Source organism: Lepisma saccharinum, chromosome 7 (genome assembly GCF_977018435.1).
Source record: "Lepisma saccharinum chromosome 7, izLepSacc3.1, whole genome shotgun sequence".
Taxonomy (NCBI): Eukaryota; Metazoa; Arthropoda; class Insecta; order Zygentoma; family Lepismatidae; genus Lepisma; species Lepisma saccharinum.
In genome coordinates this window covers 86,549,215-86,575,387 of record NC_139235.1, presented here as the reverse complement: position 1 = coordinate 86,575,387, position 26,173 = coordinate 86,549,215, and the positions used below count along the sequence as shown (strand labels likewise).

The 26,173-nt window shown below is 37.1% G+C and overlaps 1 protein-coding gene across 2 annotated transcripts in view; it reads left to right on the top strand.

Annotated features, from left to right (window-relative positions):
- Positions 1–540: 540 nt before the first annotated feature.
- The window catches only part of LOC145990321 (pickpocket protein 28-like), a 56,424-nt gene continuing 30,791 nt past the window's right edge, over positions 541–26,173 (top strand). The window contains exons 1-6 of one of the 2 annotated variants that reach the window (XM_083126010.1): positions 541–620; positions 9,285–9,418; positions 12,357–12,558; positions 13,811–14,081; positions 17,182–17,241; positions 18,584–18,752. In XM_083126010.1, coding sequence (XP_082982136.1) covers positions 543–620; positions 9,285–9,418; positions 12,357–12,558; positions 13,811–14,081; positions 17,182–17,241; positions 18,584–18,752 — 914 coding nt within the window. In that variant the 5' untranslated portion in view covers positions 541–542. The remainder of the gene's footprint in view (positions 621–9,284; positions 9,419–12,356; positions 12,559–13,810; positions 14,082–17,181; positions 17,242–18,583; positions 18,753–26,173) is intronic. The other variant, XM_083126011.1, reaches the window with a different exon arrangement.

Below are 26,173 nucleotides of genomic sequence, written 5' to 3'. Positions count from 1 at the left end.
CCTTATAAAATGAAAGGGAGTGTAGATTGCAGCACTTGGTCATGGTAGTAATATGTTAGATCTAGGGGGAAACTTTTTCGTGCATGTCATGACAACATCCGCCATCTTGGTGACCGCCATCTTGGATCCAATTTAATTTCTTTAAATGGGAAGGAGGAGGGCATGTGGGGTATGGTTTTGGGCTAGAATTTCACCAGAAATTCAGTGGTGAAGTCAGATTTATGTATTTATGATTTATGTAGTATGCAAAATGTATTGAGTGAGAGGGAGAGATGTGTAGTTTTCAACATCATTCTAATGCATTGACAATCATTCACCACTGTTAAGTGGCTTTATCTGGCTATTCGATTGGCAGTTGAGGGAACTGGCTCCTCCCAAAAGAGATGACTAAGTATTATAAAAATATTGATACCATTATATTGCAACTAACAAAAAACGTTTGAGAAATCCTATAACTTAATATTTTAGCCTCTGTATAATTAAATTAATGCACTTAACTTTTTTTTATCAATTTCAGAGCCGAGAGATTTACATATTCGGCAATGTTATGTCAGGAGAAACAGAAGTATTTTGAAGTAAACGACACCATGAGTGAAGAGTTTTACACTTTTTTGAAACAGGTACAGTTTCTTGTTTTCTTAAAACATCACCACTGCTCGTATCTAACAAGAGGGGCCGTGGCCCTCCCTGGAAAATGAAACTCAACCAATAATTAAATAATTATATATTTCACACATATAATTTTATTTCAGCCACAATCATATATGTTACTTATTGCACGAACATGATAAATTCAAATGTTTCTTGAAGGAACAACACTGTTATTGGGGAAAATGTGTCCTTTTTGCCCCCCGAAAAAAATGCCTTCCTTGCCCCTACCTGGAAAAAAATCATGCGGACATCCATGATCAGCTATATGTAAAGCAACTAGCAAATACTCGTAGGAATGTTAATTTAATTCCATTCCCTTTGTTTACACATAAACATAACTGAACCTTCAGTACTGCCAGGAGCAGAAATTTCACATTGGTAATTTTTCATTTAAGAATAAATGTTCTTTCCTCACTTTGTTTATCAGTTAAGTTAGCCTGTCTTAAATATTACTTCCTCAGTGAAATAAATTCGTATTGGAAGAATAACAAAATGATTTGTCATAAAAATATTTACTTCAATATCTCATCTAACATTGCGACCTGAAATATTTCGTGAACAACAACAAATATTGAAAAACTGCTTTAGCAGATATATAGGTATGAGTGGGGCTCATGAAATTAGTGGACACAATACGTTCAACTACGTAAGGAAATACGATTTTCAACACAAAGTTAGTTTTTTTTAATGGAAACCCTATTTTATTTCAGTTTATTTGAAAGTACGGCAAAAATCATTAAGAATGGCGTTTGTTACATTGTAATACGTCAAGTAGTTCTCAAGTAAATGTAACCTGAAGTTGATGCTTGAAACAAACATTCTCACAAGTTGATTCGTGTGTCGTAACATGCATATCAGCCTTTTGACGCCATTCGTGTATCGTAACAAACATGTACTCTTCTGCATACTATGCGTTGTGCTTAGGAAAGTTGTTACGTTGCCAACAACTGCGGGTTGTACATAAGTAAACTCTGACGAATTATCTAAAAGGTTCTGTCACATCTTTCTGAGTTATCAAATAAGGCTTTATTAAAAAGTATAAATTTTAAACATTCCGCCATCAGTTACATACATAAATGTTAGTACATTAACATCTTTCTAATTTTTAATTGGCGTTCATTTATTTACTTCATAATTTTTAGTACATTGGAACAATCAACTCTTCTCGTTTGGTCATGACAACCTTCAAATTTTCAACTTTGAAACTTTGCAGCTTATACAATTTTCCTTCAAATTGATTTATTAAATTTATCAAATAAAGCAAGGGCGTAACAAAGTACACTAATTAACCAGACGTTTGTGATAGTGTACGTACGTCAGAACTGTTGCTGAGAAAATAGTATTTTCAGACTCTGAAAAGGCCGGGATGATACTTATCTATGGCGAGTGTAGGAAATATGCAGCACATGCGTGCAGGCTGTATGCTTGACGACATTTGCGCTCGGCTCTGCCGACCGGCATAGTGAGGGATGCGCCTTCACGCTCAACTTCAGGTTACATTTACTTGAGAACTACTTGACGTATTACAATGTAACAAACGCCATTCTTAATGATTTTTACCGTACTTTCAAATGAGCTGAAAATAAAATGGGGTTTCCATTAAAAGAAAAACTAACTTTGTGTTTGAAATCGTACTTCCTTACGTAGTTGAACGTATTGTGTCCACTAATTTCATGAACCCCTCTCATACCTATATATCTGCGAAAGCAGTTTTTCAATATTTGTTGTTCACGAAATATTTCAGCTCGCAATGTTACATGAGACACCCTGTATAAGCATTATCCTTGCACGATTCTTGGGAGCTTTACGAATTGATTTTCTTTATGTCCTCAGAACAATAAAAAATGACAGTAAACTTCAGGAGGCTGTTGATAACCGAAAGGCTAAGTAGAATCGAACCTTTTATAGATATTTTAGTAGCCACTTTAGCTCTTATTTTGTACGAGGGTGTCGCTGTACATCATCAACAAACTTTCACAGTACCAATAGAATATGAACTGGAACAACTTTTCTTGGTAACTGTTTTGTTCGTAGAGATCTCATTTCGACGCTACGAGCCCTCAAAAAGAGTGATATAGCCCTTTCTTTCTTGCTCGGGTTCGGATTTAAGATTATTTGTTTTAATTGGGATTAGACATACCCTTCCGATTGACCGATGAAAGATAGCTATGAACCTGCATACTGGACCCCCATAGGTACGTGATACACTATAAATCAAGTAATTTAATTTCTAGAACATAAAGTTCACTGGATAGGATTGGATGACAGTTTATTTAACAAAACTTCAATTTTGTATTAGAACAATAATATTATACATACATAAACTGTCATTAATAATTATGATCTCAACGATAACATTTATACATAAATCAAGATAATTTTCACTAGTTATTCTTAACTAATAATTGGCTTTCTCTCCTTGTGCTGACTATTTAATTGGTCTCATTATTCATCCATGTTCAAATGATTGCCTAAGAGAATATTTCTATGTTAAATTTCCCCCTTTTCCTACTTGTCTGTAATGACGATCACTCGGTAAAGATCAACAAGCAAATTAATATCATACTACGAACTACTCTACAAAATTAAATAATGTTAAACTAATTATCTACAAAAGAACTGAAATTAAACCATCACCACTACGTTCGTCTAAGTCCCCTGTTGACCTCTCCCGTCACGTCGAGTGCCCTGTTGGATTGTGATGTTGAACGTGAGCCAGCTGGAAGTGAAGTGTGGAGTGTGTCGGTTTAGGATTCTTACATCCAACCGGCAAATTGAATGACGTAACCTGCGATCAGTGCCATCTATTGGCTTTTACCTTCTTTCATTCAGAGAGAGAGAAACCAAAATCTTACACAGGCTATAAACTGCCCTCCCCCAATACTTGAACATTACCTGTGGAGGATTTTAACATATATATAGAACAATATTGATCGCTTACAATAAACAAAATAACACAATTAAGATACTATTGTTGTTTCTCACAAATATCCTTCAATGTCCTTAGGATTCCTTTTTCATTAGCTGTTGATTGTCGACATATCTGTTCCATTGAGGAATACCTGTCAATACAAAACAATCAACAGTATCTCAACTCACATTTGACAACACATTCAAGAATATATATATGATGATTATGAACATGAAAAAACACCATTGTTTGACTGACTCACTTCCTGGATACTCTATACAGTTTTATTTGATCAATATGACAACGTTTTTCAACAGATGGATTTTCCACCTTCTCTAACAATACAGAAACTGGGGTTAAAAACTTCTTGATTATATATGGACCCTCATACAGCATACTTAATGACCTTGTAATACCATCCAGCAATGATGCTTTAGGATGAGTCCTTACAACTACTTTATCATTGATTTGATACGTCACATTACTGTATTTTTTCTTGTAACTTTTTTCACGTTTATGCCACTCACTTTTCATTTTTTCTAATGCACGAGACCATTTTATTTGATTACCTTGGGTAAAATCTAACATTTCATTATCAGTCAATTGCCAATTTTGCAACAATGGATCAAAAAGTTTCCTTCCTAAGAAGAGTTCTGCAGGGGTACAATCTATTGATTGATGATTAGTGTTATTGAAACAATATTGTAAATGATACAAATATTTTGACCACGTCGATTGGTTGGTGGAACAAAAACATCTTAGAGCTTGTTTCAGATTTCTAATCATTCTTTCACACAAGTTTGCTTTTGGATTCCATGGACTAATTGTAATATGTTTGCAACCAATACCATACAGAAATTCACTGAATAACTCAGAAGTATAATAACTAGCGTTATCTGAACAAAATTGAGAAAAATATCCAAAATTTGAACAATATCTTTGCAAATGTTGAATTATTATTTTCGACGAAACTTGTCGTAATGCTTGATACCAAACATATCTACTAGCATTATCTACTACTACTAGTACATACTTAAAACCATTTGAATTTGGCAAAGGTCCCAAAATATCACAACTCACTCTCTGTAAGGGATGCTTAATGATTTCTGATGACAAAACACCCATTGGAGTTTTATTTCTTTCCTTAGCTAATTGACACAATTCACAGCTTGTTACTCTATCCTTTACAACATCGACCATATTTTCCCAAGTAAAATTTCTTTGAAGCTTTCTCAAAGTTTTGGACCAATTTGAATGTCCTCCACCTATGGCATTGGTGTGATAATATTGAATTAACGGTTCAATTAAGTGTTTGGGGACTAGTACCTTGAATGGTTGTCCTTTATTTCTAGTTTTCTTGTATACAATTCCATTACGCACACAATAATTAGGAACTTGTTCATTGACCTTGATTTTGTTCTTTATGACCTTTATCTCATCATCTTTATCTTGCTCAGATAAAATGGAATTTAACAATGTAGGAAAACCCCATAAATTCAAACAAACAGAATCAATTTCAGATTTATCTAAATCATCGGTATCGTACTGAGAATGATCATACATTCTTGAAAGAAAATCTGCAATTACATTACTGGATGATGGAATATGATGTAAATCAAAACTGAATGAAGAAATAAATTCAACCCACCTTGCAAATTTACTATATTTCTTCGCTCTCTTCAACATGTGAAATAAGGCCATATTATCTACTCTAATGGTAAATCTTTTACATTGCAAAAAATATTTGAATTTCTCTAATGCTTGAACTAGACTGGTTAATTCTAGTTCATATATTGTTTTATTACGTTCTGTCTCCTTTAATCTCCTTGAAAAGAAATATACTGGCTTTAGTTTACCTGAATCATCTTCTTGCATTAGACAAGCACCATAGGCTTTCAATGAACTGTCACATTCAAGAACGAATTTTTTTGAAAAATCAGGGAGAGCTAGAAATACATGCTCAAGAAATTTACCTTTTATTTCTCTGAAGGCATTTTCATGAAATTCAGTCCAACGAAATTTATTCTTCGGGCTTCTAAGATCATTTAATGGTCCTATTATTAGAGCATATTCTGGGATAAATGAACTATAATAATTGAGTACGCCTAAAATTCTCATTAATGATCTACGATTTTTAGGTCGAGGAAGACATTGAATCGCTTTGATTCTTTCAGAATCAATGTGCATTTGCTTGTCTTTAATTACATAACCAAGAAATTTTATTTCTTTCAACATAAATTTACTTTTGGATTTGGAAATTGTAACACCATATTTTTTGAGTCTATCTAACACAATACGTATGTGTTCAAGATGTTCATTTTCATTTTTTGAAACAATGACTATCATCGCAAAAATATTCAACAATTTTACCCCGTAAATCTCCCAACATTATTTGCATCATGCGTGCTAGACAAGCACTACCAATTGAGATTCCAAAGGGTACTGATTTGAATCTATAACTTGCTGTTGATGTTGAGAATGAAGTACAATCTCTAGAAGCTTTACTTAATCGTACCTGATGATACGCCTTTCTAACATCTATAACAGAAAATACTGACCCTTTGCTAAGGTTACTTAACGACTCTTGCATTAAATTTGCTGGGAAACCATCAAAAATTACCTTTTCATTTAGTTTTTGGTAATTAACAACAAGCCTTTTACTATTATTCTTCCCTCGTACAACGAAACATGGAGCTGAATAAGCAGATTGTGATTTCTCAATAAGATCAAGATCTAAAAGTTCTTTTACACAATCGTCCACTTCCTTTTGTTTTTCGCGTGACTGTACATAAGGTTGTTCGCGCACTGGTATTTTGTCTTTCAGATGAATCGTGTATTCAAATTCATTAAATACACCAACTTTATCAGAAAATACTTCAGGATATGAATTTAATAACATACCTAGTTCTTCCGTGTATTCATGCGATGTTCCTGGACATTGTTGCTGTTCTCGTTCATGTAGACAGACAGACGGATTATCAGGAATCGACGTATCTTCTGCCGCAATCATGTTGTAGCTACCAGCTGTTGCTCTGGAACGCCAAGGTTGCCTTCGGGTGTTACTTCCTTGCGAAACTCTGTTCCTGCCACCAGACCAGCTTTGCGGAGTTCTCGATTGCCAATGTGACCTTGAACTTGAAACATCACAAACATTAGTTCCTTTACAATTACGTGTTTCCTGAAATGAATGGCTCGTATTAATAACACTGTCCGAAATCCACTTCATTTGCACTTTTTCACGAGAATACGGAAATGTAATAGTTTTGTCATGAAAATTTAATAGAAATTGTCTATCCTTAATGAACTGAACTCCTATGATAAAGTCAATAGGTAAGTCTTCACACACAAATGCACTAATTGGCCATGACATGTTACACAGTTTCAAACTCAAGTCAACTACTTTGTTCAATTTTAAGCTACGTCCTGCACCCAATGTTATTGTCACTTCTTGAAATCTCTCTTTTACATTACCTTGTCGCAGTTCATTATATAAACGTTTGTTAATCAAATTGTAAGTACTTCCCGTATCTAAACATGCACTGACACGCTTATTATTGATTTCACTATCAGCAAATACCGCAATTACATCTTGATTATTGCCATCAGTTCTTTTCACTACTGGTAAAGCTGAATTCAAAGTTTGATTATAATTACGCCAAACATTTTCTTTCCTTCGTTCATTAAATCTTGACGAAACTGGTGTAGTGCGAAATGACACTTTACTGGGAAACTGAACATTTTGTACTTTCTTCTGTTTTTCTTGTCCATAAAAATCACGTTTCACATACTGATGCCATTGCATCTTTTCTAATGTTAGCTTAAGTTTACTCAGTGAATCTGGAATTTCAGTAAACAAGAATTTTTCACTAACGTTAGGAACCAATCTGTCTACTAATAATCTAACAAATTCCGGTTCACTCCAATTGACACGTAAGAGTTGGGCAGCACATTTCCTGTCCTTCAAAAATTGAAGTGCATCCTCATCTTCCTTTTGTTTACAAAGCACGAATTCTTGGAGCAATTCATTTCTACCTAATGATGTTACATATCTATCTAACAAGTATTCAACCATGTTACTCCACGTTTTTCCTTCAAAAATGAATTGCAACCAACTTTCTATCAATTGATGATTAACTTTAGGCGTTACTGCAATGAGTATATTACGCAGTGGAAATAGATTCAAGTCAATGATTTGTTGTAATTTAAACATAAATTCAAAAATTGATCTGGCGTTTAGATTATGCATTAGTGGAAGATGTATTATCATATTATTCAGTGTGTCATGAGCTATTTTATTTGATACCTTTTGCAAAGCATTTCCTTCAAATACACATGGCATATTTCCTAATACATTACTTTCACGATTATCATTCAAAGGTGTACTACTCACATTATCCTGCCCAAGATCAATTAAATCAGTTACGGTTTTTACTTGAGTTTCCTTATTGTAACATTCCATTTGTTCGATTCTACCACTATCTAGACAAGTGAAATCTAATGGATCTTCCCCTATTGCAAATGGTCTTTGAAATGTGGACGACATTTGAGGTCGTATCCCGGGTTGCCAATCCGGAGCCCCTATCTGACTTACCGTAACAAATGGATTACTTCTCTGAACGTTTGACATTATCTCTTTTCCATTTCTACCAATTATGACAATGAATATTACTTGTCATACTTCTATCGAACCATGCTCTGCTTTTTATAGCCCTTTCTTTCTTGCTCGGGTTCGGATTTAAGATTATTTGTTTTAATTGGGATTAGACATACCCTTCCGATTGACCGATGAAAGATAGCTATGAACCTGCATACTGGACCCCCATAGGTACGTGATACACTATAAATCAAGTAATTTAATTTCTAGAACATAAAGTTCACTGGATAGGATTGGATGACAGTTTATTTAACAAAACTTCAATTTTGTATTAGAACAATAATATTATACATACATAAACTGTCATTAATAATTATGATCTCAACGATAACATTTATACATAAATCAAGATAATTTTCACTAGTTATTCTTAACTAATAATTGGCTTTCTCTCCTTGTGCTGACTATTTAATTGGTCTCATTATTCATCCATGTTCAAATGATTGCCTAAGAGAATATTTCTATGTTAAATTTCCCCCTTTTCCTACTTGTCTGTAATGACGATCACTCGGTAAAGATCAACAAGCAAATTAATATCATACTACGAACTACTCTACAAAATTAAATAATGTTAAACTAATTATCTACAAAAGAACTGAAATTAAACCATCACCACTACGTTCGTCTAAGTCCCCTGTTGACCTCTCCCGTCACGTCGAGTGCCCTGTTGGATTGTGATGTTGAACGTGAGCCAGCTGGAAGTGAAGTGTGGAGTGTGTCGGTTTAGGATTCTTACATCCAACCGGCAAATTGAATGACGTAACCTGCGATCAGTGCCATCTATTGGCTTTTACCTTCTTTCATTCAGAGAGAGAGAAACCAAAATCTTACACAGGCTATAGTGAGTGGGTAGTGCATACTATTGTTCTGTAATATAGGCTACAGCACAAATAAATGGTAGTGGTAACAGTAAAACGGTGAATCTACGCACACAAACAGGATAGAAAATGCTGTTTTTTTGTACCCCATAGCGTCGGAACGACCACGATGTTACCAGAAAACGTTGTGTGTGTGTGTGTAGTTTTTCAGTAGCGTCTTGTTGTAGTACGTATGAACTTGTTTTTACAGATTTCATTACCAATTGTATGGAATTGCTATTGGAATCGGCGCAACCACAACTTATTCGATTTTATAGTAACAGAGGAAGGGTTTTGCGAAGTGTTCAACATGCTTTCGCCTTCAGATCTCTTCACTGATGAAGTGTGAGTACTTGCTTCCACAATGAAGCTTAATTTGCATTATGTATTGCTAATCCCAAACGAAGAGGAATTTTCACTAAGTTGTGTTTCATTTTAGCATTCATACACCCTTTAGATTAGTACTTTGCTAGTTAATGTATGTTTGTCTGTTAAACTACATATCGAACTGTAAACGAGTCTCCTTACTTGTGTTTTGATTGGCTAACTATCTAAGTTTGTCAATTATATCCAGTTCTACTAAATGCTGGGAGTAAAGCGCATTATACGCGTATGTTTGGTTTAGCAGAATACAGGCAGCTGCTTTTCCTGCGGTTCGACTTCGTGGTTAATCCGCTTTGGCGCTGTTGTCGCCAAGGAGGTAAAGATTCCATCAACTCGCAATGGAATCAAATGGGAGTTTCGTTGCCATATCTGACTTGTAACATTTCTATGGATGGAAAAATGGATATGGTATTTAGTACGTACAAAAGTCACTAAGATAATAAAGAACAATTGGGAACTATTCATGTTGATGAATATACATACATGAGAAAATGTATTGGGTTGTTCGGAAAGTTGTGAGCGTCTCGTCTTAGAAAGAAAACAATATTATGATATTGCGAGAAAAGCATTATTCCGTAATGTATTATTCATTTTCTCCGTGACCTTGGTCCGTCGTTCTGACCATTTCAAAATACCGTCAGCGTAGAATTGGGTTGGCATAGAAGCGAAGAAGACAGCGTTGGGGCCACGGAATGATTTTAAGTTCTGTAAAGACCGGAACATGTGGATGTCGGATGGCGCAATGTCCGGTGAATATGGTGGGTGGGGTAAGACGTCCCAGCCTACGAGTGACCTTGCCTTGTCTTGGTGGAAAACAACACCCTTCTTGTTCACTGGCTCTGGTCTCTTTTGCTGGCTCTTTGGATGCAAATTTCTTCAATTGTCCGCAGAACACGTTTGAATTGATTGTCAGATTTTGTAGGAACAGCTCATAGTACAGATTGCCTTTGAAATTCTACCAGACACAGAACATGATCTTCTGTGAATGAATGTTTGACTTTGGTGGGAGCGAATTTACAATACCGGAAGTTTCTTCAATTGCTTTCAAATTCGGTATACTCACTAATTTTGGCCTCGTAATCACGAATCTGCAGTTAAAATTTGGCGGTCACGTCTAGAAATTGCAAAAAATGTAGAAAAAAGTGTCTCCGTGAATGGAGTAAACACCCTTGATTTATGAAGAAAACAACTATTTTTTGCATTGATTAGCGTTTCAAAACTATGTTTATAATTACCCTTAATTTTAACTATGCTTGCCTAACCTAACCTAACCTTACCGTGAATGGTTCGTGGGGCAAACAGGTTTTCCACTTTTATGCAAGACGCGATTTTCTCATGCAAATCAATGCTCCATGCAACGGGTCTCACTTATTGCACAACACTTGAACAACGATAGTAGCAAGACCGTTGTGCGGAAAGGAAGACGTCTTCATATCAGAGTATGGAGGATCATAGAGGTAATTGACAATTTCTAGAAGTGACCGACAATTTTTAACTGCAAATTCGTGATTACGAGGCCAAAATTAGTGAGTATGCCGAATTTGAAAGCATTTGGAGAAATTTATGTCCTTTGGTGTTTCGCCAGCTTGACCGTGTGAACGTTTTCGCACAACATTGTCACATGATCCACTTTTCATCACCAGTAACCATTCGTTTAAAAGGACTAATTTTGTTTCGTTCCAGAAGCATATCGCATGTGGAATAATGATCGAAGCAGTTCTTCTGACATTTCGCGTGGACCCAAATATCGTAACGAGAAGTTTATCGAAGTTTCACTAACTGTTCGTAAACCGTTCTTTTAGGTATGTTCAGTACCTCTGTTATTTCTCTCGCCGACGATTTAGGGTTAGAATCAATTTGTGCCTTTTGGTCGTTGTCCACTTTTCAGAGTCGCCCAACACGAACCTTGTCTTTCAGGCTCCAATTCCCTGCTTTGAATCTGGCAAACCATATTGAAACCTATAGCATCTTCTCCGTATATGTCACAACTATGCTCGCACACCTGCTCAGCGTTTTCACCCTATTTGTAAAGAAATAACATCATGTATCTGAAAGGCAACTTTGGACTATTCATGTTCAACACACGATGCAGAAACATAGCTTCGGCCACACGTGACCGAACGCCACTGACCGATAGGATCAAATGTCTACTTCTCAATGCCACCAATATTTCATTTTTCTACCAACCACGTGGTTCGTGTCGAAAACACTCAGAGCTTCACAGACAACTCAATAATTTTTGTAGTCATTGATTTGGTTCATTTTACTTCGCCTCCACACCAGCTATACTTTAGACGCGGTGCTAGGAGTAGCCAATGAGAATCAAACTTCAATCACGTGCCAAATATGGCTACCGTCATGTACGGATGTACGGTCCGACCTTAGTCCGTACGCTAAATGCACGGCTTGTCAAAATTTGCTCTTGCAGTTTTATCCCTAATATTTCTCTATGAAATTCTTATACCAATCCTACGAACCTGGAGGCAAAAATACGGCCCGTTTGCCACGTGCGTTCGGTATTATCCTTTTCAAAAGTTTGCAACGCTGCATATCAAAGGAGCTAATCGGGAGTAAATCGGGAAAACTCCCGTCGCCCATTTCACAATCCCGTTTCTCTCACTGTTCATTGGTGGAGCCGTCTTGCGCCGAGACTTGTTCTCGTTCGCCTGGTCTACAGTTAGCTGGTATGGATAATAGTATCTTAGTGTTAAATAGAGGGCAGTTTCACTAGTTGGTGCCTCATTCAACGTTTAAGTATGAATCTGAGTTGGATGTACTTGTATAAAAGGCCGAATAATGTCCTGCTTGCGTATTCATTTCACATCCAGCGTCATAAAGATGAGTTTTAGCTTGTTTCTCCACAACTTGACGCTTATCAATATCTTTCTTTGACATGTAGGTACGTTCCATTCCGGCAGAGACGTCCTAGGTTAAATTCCACTGGTTGGAATCCTGATGAGGGATTCTTCTCTGGAAACATAAGAGATGTGTATCCAAGAAGATGCTCTGGACCAGGGCTGTCTTCTGGCCTTAGCTTCTACTTGAAATTCCATCCCCATGCACTTGATCTGACGTGTGCCCGTAACAAGTACGGATTTAAGGTAAGTTAAGGATTTGTTTGTGTTATTAAAGTAGTTGGTTCCAATTTTACTTCACATGCCCACTAATTCGGTTATCTTACTTTCGGTCAACTTCTACCTATAACGTTTTGGTTTGGTTTCATTTGGTGTTTTAAGTCCACTTTGTGCACAGTAAGGCTAATCGGGACTGGACCTACAGTCTAAAGTGGGATCCGAACCACTATGTGCCTCCACCGGGTATCGAACCCGGGACCCCTTGGTTACAAGGCAACTATCTACCTATAACGTGCCTACACAGTTAGTTGTATTAGAAATGGAAGATTATGAGACTCATTTGATGATGTAGCTCGAGTAAATCACTCATGCATAACATTATAATTATAGTAATGTGTGTGAAAGATGGACTCTTGTGAAACTAATTGTGAATGAGATTGCTTTGAACTTCAGAACCCCTGAAAGATTATTTGTGGACCCATTCAACCACAAGGATAAATAAGGTGGAAAATTTGGTTGCGGAATACTAAACTTCACCCTACATTTTTCACACTATTCCGACATTTTTGCTTGACAAATTGTTTTTCTTATTTAGTAGTGTATAAGACGCGGAGGAGTTATGTATACCCGATTTAAAAAAAAACTGAAAACGATAGAATCCATAAACTTTATAATGATATACCTCTGTCCACATACACAAGCATAAAAGACTTACAATGGACTAGTAAAATAGTGAGAATGGACCTGGATTCCAAAGAAGTTAAGAAGAAGAAACTTCGACCTGTAGAAAAAGGTGCGAGGTCAGTATCTAAAATAATGAACTAGAAGTCTTGGTAGAGTGGCAGAAAATTTGAAAACTGTCTTCTGTTTGCAGCAAATTGAATGCGAGGGTTTGCCTATTTCACAACGGTAGACAGTGGAACCAATAGGATTTGAAGAAGCAGCAAGTAAGATACTAGCGCCATCTTGTCTGGTTTGGAGGCAACCAATAAGGGAAGCAGCTTGCATTTTGCAGCTGCGTGCGCAAGCAAATAGATAGGCAAAACTTTGCACTCAGTGTGCTTCATCAGGGAGACTTCATTATTAATCTCACTGATCCACTCTTCACGTTGGGAATTGAAGGAAAAGGAAGCAAGATTCATTGAAGGGTTAGAGGGTTGGGGAAACCGCGACCCGAAAAAGAACCAAAATACCATAGATACATGCAGAGATAGATTAAGATTGAGGCTTTCAACCTTTATATTAGATGCTAAACCTAATTTTTTTCTTTATTTCGCAGATACTGCTCCACAACCCAGCTACATTTCCTCAGATAGGACAACATTACTTTAGAATTCCCCTTGACCATAATGTGGTGGTCACTGTTCAACCGCAAGTAATAAGGACAAGCGATAACCTAAGAAGTTACGCACCGGAAGTACGTCATTGCTACTTCAACCACGAGCGGCGCCTCAGATACTTCCGGATTTACACGCAAGAGAACTGCAAGCTGGAATGTATTTCTAACTTCACTCTGAAAATGTGTGAATGCGTCATGTTCTATATGCCGAGTAATAATATATACAGTAATATTTTATACTACACATACGTATATTCAACATCAATATTTTAATATTGTTCTTCTGGAAAATTACTGAGCAAAGAGATTTATTGAGATAATTAAGAATATTTTAATTTATAAGTCTTCGGTCACACGAACAATTTCCTATTGATAGTTTCAGGTCTTCAAGACAGGCGCTCTGCAGTATATCTAGGGAGATAGAAGTGTGTGGAGCAACACCTCCCAAAACTGCGGAAAAAGGGGGAAGCGAGTGGGCGGAGTAAAGCAGTACGCGCTACTACAAGCGGTTGGTAGCCACTACTTCCGCAGAGGGCTTGTGTTCCTTCGCTTGCTCCACAGACTCCCGGGACAGAGTATAGTTTAAAGATAAAATTATTTCTTCGCCGTTCGTTTTCTATTAAAAGCATTGTTCATTGTTATATCTTAGAGTATATACATAGCATTCTTAGTGGAGAATTTCAATCTTACAATATATAATAGGGTGTATCGAAGAAAACTTTTTTTCGAAATGTTAAGATGGCTAGTGCGGAAAAGTGGCCATTTGTGACCAAAAAGACGTCTGATTTTTTTCAGATTTTTGGAGGTCGTTTAGGTGGCGCGCATCGACCTTGAAGTTTTGATAGTGATTTGGTTATGCAACACGCACAACAGTGTCACAAAAATGTCATTATTTGGCTATTTCATGTCTTTTTTTCTGCATTATGGTCGTTTATTGTTTTGTTTATGGCAAATATGCTACATTCGTGCCTCAGGGGTGGTTTCCTATGCTGTTTACGTATGCTTTTGGTCACAAATTGTCAATTTGAGGCTAAAAATTCAATTTTTTCAGATTTTTGGAGGTCGTTTAGGTGGCGCGCATCGACCTTGAAGTTTTGATAGTGATTTGGTTATGCAACACGCACAACAGTGTCACAAAAATGTCATTATTTGGCTATTTCATGTCTTTTTTTCTGCATTATGGTCGTTTATTGTTTTGTTTATGGCAAATATGCTACATTCGTGCCTCAGGGGTGGTTTCCTATGCTGTTTACGTATGCTTTTGGTCACAAATTGTCAATTTGAGGCTAAAAATTCAATTTTTTCTATTGATGGTTTCCAATTGGTTTCGACTTTGTGTTTTATTCGAAAGTTTTCCGATATAAAAGACTAAATAAAAAATTTTGGCTTTCTAATTGCTAACAATTTCTCAATTACTGTCCAGTGCTTTGCTTATTTTCATAGCTTATTATGCTTTGAAAATAACCCAGAGCTCACCACGATTGATTGATTGATTTAGTTTATTTTACTTCGCGTTTTGTGCCTCTTTGCCAATTTGCGAAGATGGGGATGAGTGATGAAATGATGAAATTGATGAATGGACATTCACAAACAACCAAGCCCGACCGGGATTCGAACCCGGGACCCTTGGCGTCGCAGCGCGATGTTCTAACCACTCGGCCACAGGGTCGGGCCCCAGAGCTCACCACGAGGAGGTGGCTGGACTGTGAGCTCCACCCACCCACCTAAATTATGTTGACAAACATAATTTTACTAAGGGGCAGGCCACGATTTTCTTCTAGTTTTCTCCTTTAACTTTATAGTCACTTTTTGTTCGAAATGTCTGCATATGTTCTCTAGATTATCAATTTCGCTTTGATGTAGCCATCACGTGCGCTGGCACCGAAAACGGAAGAAGCAGCCTCTGTGATTATTTTCACAAGTCGCTCCACTCCTTGTGTGTGGCAGGGAAAGTCTTGAATTTCCGACATTTTTTGTTTTTAATGTAGTCATCTACTTCTTCATTCCTAATATTGTTGGTCAACGGAGGCTCGTGGAGGGAGCATGAAGCCCAATCAACCATGTCATAGTATTGGTCTGCATTAAAATAGATGGTTGGTAAAACAAAAGTGCGAATTCTTTTGCCTTTTTTCAATCCTCTTGCTTTCTTAATTCTTTGCCAACCAAGACTTCTTATTTCTGGGTTTTGGCCCGTTAATAAAGCCAACAGGAGATTTTCAGGATGGGCGAAGAATGCGTTTTGTTGAATGACCCTATCAATCAGATTTCTCAAGTGGTGTGGGAGAAATCTGGACAAATGGGTCAAATTCCAGAGGTGTCGGGCTCCGTCAGTTATCGATGGTTCCTTCTTGATCCCAAACCACACATACTACATAATGAAGGTGTACGTACCGGGTTGATTGGGCTTCATGCTCCCTCCACGAGCCTCCCTTAACCAACAATATTAGAAATGAAGAAGTAGATGACTACATTAAAAACAAAAAAAATCAGAAATTCAAGACCTTCCCTGCCACTCACAAGGAGCGACTTGTGAAAATCATCACAGAGGCTGCTTCTTCCGTTTTCGGTGCCAGCGCACGTGATGGCTACATCAAAGCGAAATTGATAATCTAGAGAACATATGCCGACATTTCGAACAAAAAGTGACTATAAAGTTAAAGGAGAAAACTAGAAGAAAATCGTGGCCTGCCCCTTAGTAACATTATGTTTGTCAACATAATTTAGGTGGGTGGGTGGGTGGAGCTCGTAGTAATGAATTCGAACTATAGTGTAAAATGTAACTAATTTTAAATGTGATCGTGAATGTCACCAATTAGCTTAGCGACTCGGAAAACTATGGATTCGATACTAATCTAGGTCATTTGTGGCATTTTATTTTTCATCCCCTCTCACCCCAAATGCCGATAGGTGATGAACTTGGAGTTGAACCGCATTGGGAGTGTCACGAAAACTATGGATTCCATTCACAACACAGCCTGAATGTTAGACAACCAGAGAAACACTATCGTTGTGCGGATTGCATAGAGTCACGGATGTCTGTGCGGAATTTAATGTCGGTGGTTCTCGATTATTTTTACATGTCACCCCTTCCCACCCCACCCCTAGGGGTGTCAGGGGTGTCTTGCCCCCACAGTATTTATTTCCAGGTTGCAAGTGATACGTGTACCAGGTTTGGTTGAAATCGCTCGAGGAGTTCGAGAATTATTGCTGAACAAACAAACACACACATATACACACATACATCCATTTTTATATATAGAGAGATAATGATTCTATCCCATTACAAATAAGTAAGATGTAATATTTTTCAGGAAACAAGACGATGCCCATATGTTCGCCGAAGATGTTAGAATGTGTGAGGTACTTTGCAGGTACGTTGCATGCGATAGAGAAGTAGTTAGGAAAAAATCGCATGTATGCCAACAATATTTAATAATTGTCCATTCCGAACTTGTTCGCTACATTTCCACTTTCTTATATGCAAAATTCAGGATATTCCAGGGACCTTTAAGACCACATGGTTTTACATAGCCGCTCAAGATGGATTCTCACACAAGAACATTCTTCTTGAGTTATAAAACTTCCTGATTGTGGCTAGCAGTTACTGCAAGCACATCAACATTAATTGATACAGTTCAGGGGGACACAGAGGAGCTTATTTACAAATCGTGTCTTGTCCATCAAATAAATTTAAGTGCAAAGTCATGAAAAATGTACAAATGTGCTGTATTAAAAGTGCACTCTAGAGATGACAGAGAGGTAGGTAGAAAAAAGACAAACACCGGATAAAAAAAATGAAACAAAACTATGGTTTTTGTGTGTTGACTGTCAATTTGTTGTATCCAAGAGAATTGATTTTTTAACCTTCACGTACATATTACTCTATCTGCAGACCTGAAAAAGGTATGTTTGTGGCATCAAAACCTTGAATGAATTGTCATACTACACAAGGAATAATATTTTTGTGTGTAAAAACTTTCTTAAGAAAATAATTTTGACTTTTCAAGACTCAATTTTTAGTAGAATTCAAAAATGAAAAGTTGCTGAAGAATGTATATTTTGATGTATTTGTCTTTGGAGATGTCATCCTCCAAACTTAATAACTATATATGTAATTTTGGAGGATAGCACACCTCCAAAGATAAATACATCAAAACATTGAAACTGATTCGAATGGATGAATCAAGAATTTCACATACTACTGAGGCGTAGAGGCCGAAACACGTCCACTCTAATAATATAAAGACAACCTTGGTCTCAACATGTTTACGTCAGGTGCATGACAACTTAGTTATGTGATTCTTAATTTTCATTTCAGGTGCGAAAATGGGGACCACATGATCAGATTATAAGAGATGAAATCAATATCATGGATTATTTCTCTTGTAGTCTACGGTTATTACAAGCATAACTAACACAGTTTTCGTTGTGACGTTTCAGGAGAACACACGCTCCCTTCATCAGACATTTATTTCTAGTTTTTAACTAGTTAACTAGTTGTAATAACCGTAGACTACAAGAGAAATAATTGTAAAATGCAAGCAATGCGTACATACAAGAAAAAATATATTGGAATTTAGAATTTCAACTTTGAAAAAGATGATATGATTTAATATTCATGAAATGACAAATATGGATATTTTAAACTTGCCATTCTTCTTGTACATTTTGCGATGGCATTGTGATGTTCTATGTTTGATTTCTTTCTCATAGGGCTCCTCCAAACGCTGGAATTTGTGGAGCACACGTGGCCCAAGTCAGCGGGGCTAGAGAACATCTCGGGCTGCAAGTGTTTCCCACCTTGCACTGAAATCAAGTACGATATGGAGATGTCTCTTTCAACACATAACTGGAAGAATTTATTTGGCAAGGCCTACGAAAGGTGGGCATACTCTTACAGATAAGAAATGCACTGTAAGTCGTTCTAATTTATATCCACCAAACGTATAACAGTCCGAACACTTGCTTTTTTAGAGTACAGTAACAGCGCTCAGTTATTTTATTTTAATTGTGACTGTAACTGGATAATAGGGTGGAACGAGAAAAAAAAATCTAATAGTGCGGAAAAGTTGCCTTTTGATGTAAAAACGACAAAAATAAAATTTGATAGTAATCGGAGCATGTCTTGACGTGACGCAAGTACGACAAAGTTTCATAAATTTGAAATGTTTTTGCTTTATTTCAACCTTTTTCTCTAGTTTCTTCTTTGCGCCATAAAAACACAAATCAAAAAGTTCGCACTTTATATGCCTTTTTATTAATAGAACAAATGTTTTGGGGGGGGGGGTTAAATTTATAGTGAGAGTAGTGTATATTAGTTGTTTCAACGCAATACTTTGTAGGTATCCTCTTTTTTTTATCAATTGAATATCACTTTTTGACATATTTTGACAATTTTTTGTCGATGTTTTAGCGTTTAGCGATGTTTTAGTACAAATTTTCACTATACTCATTTTTTTTCTACTCATACTTGGTAGGTATATTATGATCTTACGTGATACAACTTAACCTATCCTTTTTTTACGATTATTTAATTTTTTTTACGATCCTAAGTGATATAACTTAACCTATCATTTTTTTTATTTATGCACTGTTTGAACGTCATCATTTGAGGATCATATTTTGTAGGTATTTTTTTTTTATCAATCGAATATAAGTTTTTGACATATTTTGACAATTTTTTGTCGATGTTATAGCGTTTAGCGATGTTTTAGTACAAATTTTTACTGCACTCATTTTTTCCATTTATACTTGGTAGGTATATCACGATCTTACGTGATACAACTTAACCTATCCTTTTTTTTTACGATTTTTTAATTTTTTTTACGATCCTAAGTGATATAACTTAACCTATCATTTTTTTATTTACGTACCGAACTAACCTACAAGGGACTCTGTTTGTTTTAATATTTCAGTATTATAAGGTTTTCACAAATTTTATATAACCTAAAATGTGTTGGATGTTGATTTTTAGTATGTGGCAATTTTTTATGAATTTTAAAACTGCTCTGTGACCCTCTCGTTCTTCACGTCGTAGGCGAAGGACTTCTCTGCAATCAGGATGACACTGCATAGGGTATCGGCAGGCAGCGCGTCGTGGAACTCGCAAACACCCACTCTACAAAAATTCTACTATATGATCTTTCACTGGCTAAGCTAACCTACAAATAGGAATTGGCAGCACTGACTTATAAACCCACTGGGTCTTCTTGGCATGTTTTTTCATGATGTGTTGCCAGGCTATTGGGCATCTTGGCGTATACAATGTATATATTTTGAGAGGGGGGTTATAGCTTTTTATGCTGTACGAATACTAAAAACTTGACAGTGACAACCAACAGAGTAAATAAACCTACATGCAGAAACTAACAACACTAGTTTCTGACAGTGAATTTGAAATAAAATATTAAACAAAATACATGAGTAAGCACTGTGATTACAAATAATACCAGTGTTATGCCCCCCCCCCCCCAACTCCAACTGGGCAACTGGGGAAAATAATTGTACAACAATTTGTACCTAATTGTACAATACTTGTACCTAATTGTACAACATATACACAGACATAAAAGAGAGAGCCTTCCCGTAACTTACTTCATGCACAATTTATATGATTTTACAACTGTGAAAAGAAAGCATATGTGTTCTGTATGCACACATTCATTCTTATTTTTCGAAGTTGAATGGAAGCACATGTTTTTACGCTCTCGTAATACTGACCTTGCCCCAGTGATTTTAAATTGCTTCCATCCGCTTTTTTTTCTGTGTTATTTCCGCATGCACGCAACATTCGCTTTCAATAGTTTAATGAAATACAGAAGGAGTGTTAGTTTAGCAGGTTTTGAGTTTACAATTTATTAAATTAAACAATAATTTATGTAAGAATATACTTGTACTTACCGAACACAAAATAATAAAAAGCACATGTGAATCTTTGCGTGTGTTCATGTTATATGACGACTGAGTAAAAAAATAATGTTGACTCCCCGAAAGATAAAAGTTCCTGGTTCGACATCAGATGCATGCAAATTTTATGTTTTGCTCTCCAAAATCTTGATTTTTATGTTTGTGCTATTTGTCATACAGCAGAGGAGAAGAGGGGAGAGGGGAGGGGAGGGGGTACTATTAGCGCCATCTATTAGCAAACAATAGAAATAAAAAAGTAGGGTCAAACTTTTTCAACACCCAAAAATTTTAAACGTCCTCGTTTAGTAATACGATCAGCAGAAGATGTTTGAAGGAGTACTCTTAGTCGAGAAAGCTAATTGCTAGGGCCCATATATTGCTAAAATGTTCTTTAATTTACATATTTCTCATACCGCCATATGTTGTTCTAGTTGACTTCTTCCAAAAAAATGCTAATTAGCGAGAGTTAATTAAGCAAGGCAAGTAAAAGAAGCAAATAGGACAATATGTGGTGGCGTGGAAATATGTAAAAATTCGATAAAATTCGAATTAAAATTGGGGGACATTTTGCAGTTTTTTCCTATAATATACAAAACATTTACCGTACATAATTTTTTCTATTTACAACAGTATAAAATAAGAGGAATGTGTGACAATATCCATATTAATTAGGAAGGTATGTTGTATGCTAGGTTAGCTAATTGTGTCTTCTACAGCTTCACTGTATAGAGGAAAGATGGAAAAAAGAGAGCTCTACAAAAACTAACGCTCTTAACAATATTGAACGCCCCGTGAAAATTACATATAAATAAGGCATAAGCGTATTATCTGCTTTCATGTCAGATTTTCCCGACCTGTGAGCTGTAGTGTTTAGGTGACAAGCGGCCCACTCAAATATAATACCGTTGACAATATTGAACGCCCCGTGAAAATTATATATAAATAAGGCATAAGCGTATTATCTGCTTTCATGTCAGATTTTCCCGACCTGTGAGCTGTAGTGTTTAGGTGACAAGCGGCCCGCTCAAATATAATACCGTTGACAATATTGTACGCCCCGTGAAAATTATATATAAATAAGGCATAAGCGTATTATCTGCTTTCATGTCAGATTTTGCCGACCTGTGAGCTGTAGTGTTTAGGCGACAAGCGGCCCGCTCAAATATAATACCGTTGACAATATTGAACGCCCCGTGAAAATTATATATAAATAAGGCATAAGCGTATTATCTGCTTTCATGTCAGATTTTCCCGACCTGTGAGCTGTAGTGTTTAGGTGACAAGCGGCCCGCTCAAATATAATACCGTTGACAATATTGTACGCCCCGTGAAAATTATATATAAATAAGGCATAAGCGTATTATCTGCTTTCATGTCAGATTTTGCCGACCTGTGAGCTGTAGTGTTTAGGCGACAAGCGGCCCGCTCAAATATAATACCGTTGACAATATTGTACGCCCCGTGAAAATTATATATAAATAAGGCATAAGCGTATTATCTGCTTTCATGTCAGATTTTGCCGACCTGTGAGCTGTAGTGTTTAGGCGACAAGCGGCCCGCTCAAATATAATACCGTTGACAATATTGAACGCCCCGTGAAAATTATATATAAATAAGGCATAAGCGTATTATCTGCTTTCATGTCAGATTTTGCCGACCTGTGAGCTGTAGTGTTTAGGCGACAAGCGGCCCGCTCAAATATAATACCGTTGACAATATTGAACGCCCCGTGAAAATTATATATAAATAAGGCATAAGCGTATTATCTGCTTTCATGTCAGATTTTGCCGACCTGTGAGCTGTAGTGTTTAGGCGACAAGCGGCCCGCTCAAATATAATACTGTTGACAATATATTGTACGTATATTGTATTGTATAGGAGACTAGAAGCATATAATTTGGCGAAAAAAAAAACCCAAAGTAAGGTCATAGAAAATAGTTAAAAAAAAAGTGAGCAATTATATTTTGCATTGCACAGCATTTGGTATTAAATAACATACCCCCAAAAAATCTCTGCATTATGCGTTCTGAAAAAAATTGCCCTACGTGCCAAACTGCTGTGTCAAGTAAAAATTTTCAAAGGCACTGTCGTACTTGTGTGCCGGGAAAGCGAATATGTGCGACCAAACTGTGCTCTAAGTGTGGAAACAATTTTTCTATTGACTACTTAAAGCGACACCAGCTTACTTGCAAGAGCACTGGAACATCTCTACCGCAACCTTCCAAGCGAAAGGTAGAAGTAACCTCCCTCGATGCATCGCCACCTACCAAATGCGTCAAGCTGACGAAGAAAGCAGACCGAATTGCGTTTGAGCATTTATTAGAAGACTTTAACATAACATCAGACAGCTTCTGCGATGTGCGTAGTTTTCTGGAGAGCGAGCGAGCTAAGATAATATCCATCCTCAACGATGCATTGGCTACATACTCCACTAAATTCTATGCCGTGCTATGCTGCAAGTATAAGAAACCGTCTGATGAAATACCGGTCTTTTTTCACAATGGCTCGGGATATGATTTCCATCACTTGGTTACACATCTAGGGTACGACAATGCGAGAATCAATGTCCTGGCGCAGAACGAGGAGCGTTATATTAGCATCAGCAAGTGGGTGCCGATCCCCAACTCAAGCAACAGCATCGAGCTTCGGTTCCTCGACTCTCTGAGGTTCCTCCAGGCAAGCATCGATGCTCTTGCTGGGAAGCTCAGAGACGACCAACTAGCCATTACTACATCAAGTTTCCCGAACTTAGATGTCGCACTCATCAGACGTAAAGGGGTCTACCCCTACGAATACGTCACAGACCCTTCCAAGTTCGAAGAAGAGTTGCTGCCTCCCCAGGATAAGTTCTACAGCCAGTTGAGAGGTTCAGGTATTACCGACGAGGAGTACAAGCATGCTCAGTCTATGTGGGTCGAGTTGGGTTGCCGAACTTTCGGTGATTACCACGATGCATACCTGAAGCTTGATGTGACGCTTCTAGCATGTGCGACGTTTGTTGTGGTGGGATCATTGGGGGAAATGTGATTCTCCCAATATGTCATCTGACTTACTAGCATATGCGATACGAAGAACAGGTGTGTATGTGGCTTACTAGGATTAGGCTCATGGTAATGAGGTCCTAGTAGCTGAAACGTTGTCGGGGTATTTTGCAATTTTTTTTTCAAATATGAACACGTTAAACTGGACTGTCTCGGATTTTGAGTTTTGTATTCGCCCCCGAGAAAATTCTATATAAAATAACATACCTGAAAATTATATTCACAGTAGATTCATTTTTTGAGTTTTGTAATTACCCCAAGAAATTCTATATAAAATAACATACCTGAAAATTGTATTTACAGTAGATTGAATTCTTGAGTTTTTGTATTCGCACACAAGAAATTCTATATAAATAACATACCTGAAATTCTATTTACAGTAGATTGAATTTTTGAGTTTTGTAATCACTCCAAGAAATTATATATAAAATAACATACCTGAAAATTGTGTCGCTATATACTAGACTTTTTGATTTCTGTGATTTTGGAGAAAGCAATGGCATCCACCACCAGTTTCAATCGTAAAAATGATAAAACTGAATGTGTTACTTGTGGGAAGCTAATCTCAAGGAACAATTTATCGGTACACAGGGCAAGATGTAGCGAAACAGGTTCGAGAATTAATCGTTCGTTACCTTCTAAGCCCTGTGCTCGATGCGGAAAAATAATCAGCATTGCAAATTTAAGTAAACATCTCAAAATTTGCAAACCATCGATCGAACAAGGAACATCGAAAAGGAAAATCGATAATTCAGAAACGGAAGCTTCCACTTCCAAGCAAATTAAATTATCTAATGAACGCAAACCAATTAGATCTGCATTTAACAACCAACTCCAGGATTTTTCAATTAAGTCAGAATCAGGTCGTGACATTCTTAGTTTCTTGGATGAAACGAAAACATCTGTACGAAATATTTTAAAAGATAAACTTGAAAACAACTCTATAAAAGTATACGTTGTTCTGTTTTCTGAATACGAGAAAGTTGATGGCACAACGAGTATTTTTTATCATCGTACAAAAAACCAGACTCTTTATTTGGCGGACGTCGAAAATTTGGACAACTTCTATTATAAAGTTTCCAACGAGCTGGTTAAGAAACATGACGATTTCGAGGCTAAAGGGTCGGGATGGTCTCTATGTGGAAGTCCTCACACGTTAACTGTTTACGTGAACCAATTCTCGCCTCTTCGCGCTTCCAGCTACGTTCCTCTTCCACCGAACATTCAACACAAGAGGGCTGTGTTAAATATACAGAACAGCGATAAAAAGTGTTTCCTTTGGTGTATATTGGCTGCACTGCATCCTGTTCATTGGTCAAATCATCCAGAACAGGTTTCTAATTACAAACAATACGAGACCGACTTTCAAAGTGTAATGTCTGACATTGAATACCCGGTGACATTGTCGGATATAACAAAGTTCGAAAATCGTGCAGGAAAACGCATCGCTATTAATTTGTATTCCTTCACGTCAGATAAATATCTTGTGCATCCCGTCAGGATAAGCGATATCGAAGATGATGATGCTCGTGTGATTAATCTCCTTCTCATTTCAAACGAGGATGTTCATCACTACACGCTAATTCGTTCACTATCACGTTTGGTCAGAAGTCAATCAACCAAGCATGCAAACAACATCGAAGTTTGTCCGAGATGCCTAACCACGTTCGACGATCAAAAACAACTCGATTATCGAAAATACACCGGACGTCAAATTGCTATCGAGAAACTTGCCGAACATAAAATTTACTGCGGCGACAACAGACCGGCTAGAATGTTGATGCCCGAAACGAACGAAGTCGAAGAATTCAAAATGCACAAGGCATTGTTGGAACATCCTGCAATCATCGTCGCAGATTTCGAGGCGTTCCTCAAACCACTCTCCTACTGCGAACCGGATCCCGAACTTTCCTCCACAACGCCGTACCAGCTTCATCAACCTAATAGTTTCGGCTATGTTGTTGTGCGACGTGATAAAATAAATGAAGCATATATATACCGCGGGCCAAATGTAATCGAACACTTCCTGGAAAAAATGGTGGAGGAGGTTGAGGTAATTGGTAGCGTACTGCTTACATCAAAACCGATGGCACCTTTAACTGAAAATGAACTTCAAAATTACAATTCCACTGAGGTGTGTCCGGTATGTGATCAAAGTTTCACTGATGAGAACAAAAAAATATTCCACCACGATCATTTCAGCGGAAACTACATAGGTGGAATTTGCAACACGTGCAATCTTAAAATCCAGAAACCTAAATTCATCCCCATATTCTTTCACAACGGAAGCGGATATGATTTTCACCACCTTGTGAGACATCTTGGCTACGATCCGAAACGTATAGGTGTCTTGGCC